Raw genomic sequence first — 3,642 nt, forward strand, 5'->3', positions numbered from 1 at the left:
GAAACAAAAATCACATTATATGTCAAAACCAAACAAATTATGAATTGTTAATTTGAATTTTAGAATAAAAAAGCAAATCAGAAATAACATGGAAAATGAAATAAAAAAAGAAAATGATTTAATCACATTTATGACAAATTATGCATCAAAAGTTGCCTTGATGGCTAACGATTTGACCCAAACATTAAATTTGATTTAGAACTTGATAAAGGTATCATTATCACCAATGTAGCCTAATAATTCAAGCTGGTGTGGAATTAATCCTGGCACAGTACAGAAAAATACACATTTTTCAGAGGTTCATTCAATGATTTAATGAAAATAAATAATGCTAGAGAAAAAACAAGTAAGAAAGTAGACAACTGACATTTAACACAAGCACAAAAAGTCTCAGCAATAAACAAGATCGAATTCATCATAATTTTGCAAATGTAAACAAGTTCTAAAACCATATTCAAACTCTTAGAAAGCTAGGGTTTCATAAAATAATAACATCAATCTCCAATTAAAGATGAATTCTGACAAAAATGAAGCGAATCTGATAGAATTTACCTGTGAGTGGACGAACATGAATATAATGCTGATCGTTGGCAATTTTGGACGAATCAGACATCGATTTAGCTCCAAAATCAAATAGAACAGACCGATTAACGAACTCAGCTTGGTTTGGTTTCGATTTCTCTGTGAAATGTAAATGAAGCTGTTGAGGAGAGAGTTTTTCCTGCTCAGATCGTGCGAGAGAATGTCACTCCCAGGGCTCAGTTTTGATTTCTCTCCTAAATGTAAATGAAGATTTAATTGAAAATCTTAGTAACGGAGAGAAGAAACTCTGCTCGTGAGAGAATCTCATTCCTAGGATTTCAATTTGATTTTGGTACTTAGGGAGTGAGGTGAGAAGAGACCGAGCGAATTTCGTTTTACTTGCCCAAAAAAAATAGTGAGGAGCGAAATGAAAAAATAAAAAATAAAGAAAGAATGTGCACGGCAATCACGTGCTCACTTATTAGAAATTGTTAAATGGCAGCATTTTTTAATAAATGCTGCTAAACTTTTGTCATTATAGGTATATTTTGTAGTAGTGAATGGTGCAAGGGTTGCCTGGACCTCAGTTTGCAAACCCAAATCTGAGGGATTCCCTTTAATGTTTTAGCTTTGGATGCAAATGAACCATGTTGTGTCAAGGATTAGCTTGTTGAGCTCTGTTCAGTTAAATTAAAGGTGTTGAAAATCAAGTTTGTCCTAACCACGACAGTTCAAGCTCAGTTTATTAGCAGCTCATGGGCTCTCTAGCTGATTATGTAATTCTTCTTTGTCATTGTCGTTGTCATTGTTATTATTATTATTATTATCATTTTTATTTTTATTTATTTTTATTTTTTCTTTTGCTTCCTTGGGGACTCAGGTCAATTGGCTATAAGCATGTACTGATGATGAGTATTGAATCCATAATTATACATGAAAGTTTAACATAATTCTACATTTAATCTATAACTGTTGTTGTTGTGGTGGTTACTATTATATATACATATGTCTGTATATTGTTGTAGTTGGTTTCATATTAGACTCTTTTTTTATGAGAGAGTATATTACAATTTTGTGTTTGACAAATTATATAGGTAGGTTCTCAAGGAATGTGTTTGATTTTTTTTTTGGTAAAAAAGTTAAGGTTAACAAACAATGTAAATTGTTTATTGTTCTTAAAATCAGTTCTGACATTTGAACAAACAATTTTACCATTATCACAAAAAAACAACATAAGAAATACCAAAAGTGCCTAAACAGACCACCACCATCATCATCATCATTATATACCAAAACAAATTCATTGCATACAAATCGATTGATATAACAAAGCATGAACATAGAAAAATACAACCTAGATACATGAAGAAGTTGTTGGCATCTTGAAACGGCAAAGTGGACAAGAGTGGGATGTGTTAAGCCACTTTGTAATGCAATCTCCATGAAAGACGTGAGAGCAGGGCATGCGAGTGATGGACTGTTCATCCGAGAACTCTTCCAGACAAATGGTGCAAGAGCAATAGAATGTCGTCTTCTCCAAGGCGTCGATGGATGATTGAGTTGCGGGTACCAGCTTCAACGCGACATAGTCGTCCACGGACTCCTGTATAGCCCGATCCATTGACCCATTGGTAGCCCGATCCAGGGCCGTTCGTAGAAACTGAATCAGTGGCAAATCATCATGAATATTGGATTCAACCTCGTCTATCTCCATAGGATCATCATCAGAGCTTCCACGGAAGGACGGCCATGTCTTGATTACTACGTTAAGTATAGCTATGGGTGTGGCGGTCTCGGGAATATGACTTCTTTCCCGGTGCATGCGGCGCGAGAAAGCGAGGATGTCATCGCACATCCGGTCATCCACGGTGACTCCCTTGCGGAACACGTAGTGATTGAAGAATCTGCGTGACAAGTCGTCAAATTCTAGCAAAGAAGCCGGCACAGGGTACCAATAGGTGTTGGTAGAGCGATTGACTTCCACCATACTACTGTTGTATGTATAATTATGTACAGTTACATTCAAGGAAATCATATCAGATGGTGCGAATGGCAATAGCAATCCATCACAAAGACCGCGCTGTGTGTACCATTCTTGACTCCTTCGATATACCATCTTCAATTAAAGCACACACAAATTGCACAAAATTTATTACTAGCAAGAGAAACGATCGTTCTGGAAAGGGATCGGTGAGTTCTGGAAAGGGAATTAGGGTTCAGAACTCTTTTATAAAAGGGGCGATGGTAGGGAGAAAACAATCGTGAAGAATACGCAATTACGCAATTGAATCTTCAATAATCAACAAAACTTATTACTAGCAAGAGAAATCGGTGAGTTCTGGAAAGGGATTAGGGTTTAGAACTCTTTTATAAAAGGGGCGGTGGTAGGGAGAAAACACTTGTGAAGAATACGCAATTGAGTCTTCAATAATCAACACACACTCAAAAACAAATTGCACAAAACTTTTTACTAGCAAGACAAATCGGTGAGTTCTGGAGAGAGATTAGGGTTTGGAACTCTTTTATAAAAGGGGCGGTGGTTGTGGGGATAAAACCTAGCTGCTCCTGAATAATAAGCAATTCTTTTAAACAAACTAACGGCTATATCGTAACCGGATAGCTCGTGAAAAATACGCAATTTAAAATGATTTTAAAAATATTTAATATTTAGGACGAATTCTTTTCTACAATGGCCCTTCTTTTTCTATTATGACAAGAAAAGTAGTATTATTTTTTAAGAATGTCTGCGGTTTGATTTGGACAGGTTTGAAAATTTTTTGAAACCAAATCAATTTTAATGATTTCAAAAAATTTAGAGCCAAATTGAACAATTTGACAAGAAAAATAGTAATTCTTCTTTTCATATTATGACAAGGAAAACACTACTATTTCTAATGACGAGGGCAAGAACGGAGCTACGAGAGGATCATTCTTTACAAAATATGCCCAATACATTGAAAAGGGCGAAGCAAAATGTGATCAATAGATTTGAAATTAGGTTAGGGGTTTTTTTTTTTTTTTTTTTTTTTTTTTTTTTTTTTTTTTTTTTAATGGGCTTTTAACTTGGATCTTTAAAGTGAATATGTGTTATTTCTAGTTGGAGTCTTAATTTTGACGATA

At 35.0% G+C, this 3,642-nt stretch overlaps 1 protein-coding gene across 1 annotated transcript; it reads right to left on the bottom strand.

Annotated features, from left to right (window-relative positions):
* LOC132299748 (uncharacterized) lies at window positions 1–3,115 on the bottom strand. The gene is made up of 2 exons (XM_059796545.1): window positions 553–3,115; window positions 1–263 (listed from the first exon to the last, which is right to left on the bottom strand). The coding sequence occupies exon 1, from the start codon at window positions 2,636–2,638 to the stop codon at window positions 1,877–1,879; it is 762 nt and encodes a 253-aa protein (XP_059652528.1). The 5' UTR covers window positions 2,639–3,115; the 3' UTR covers window positions 1–263; window positions 553–1,876.
* Window positions 3,116–3,642: the final 527 nt, after the last annotated feature.

Source organism: Cornus florida, unplaced genomic scaffold, assembly GCF_030987335.1.
Source record: "Cornus florida cultivar Cherokee Brave unplaced genomic scaffold, ASM3098733v1 CherokeeBrave_3.0.0_Hap2_Chr03, whole genome shotgun sequence".
Lineage (NCBI taxonomy): Eukaryota > Viridiplantae > Streptophyta > Magnoliopsida > Cornales > Cornaceae > Cornus > Cornus florida.

Bases quoted from the DNA above. Each gene is read 5' to 3' on its own strand.
- LOC132299748 (XM_059796545.1), bottom strand. From the start codon at position 2,638: ATGGTATATCGAAGGAGTCAAGAATGGTACACACAGCGCGGTCTTTGT.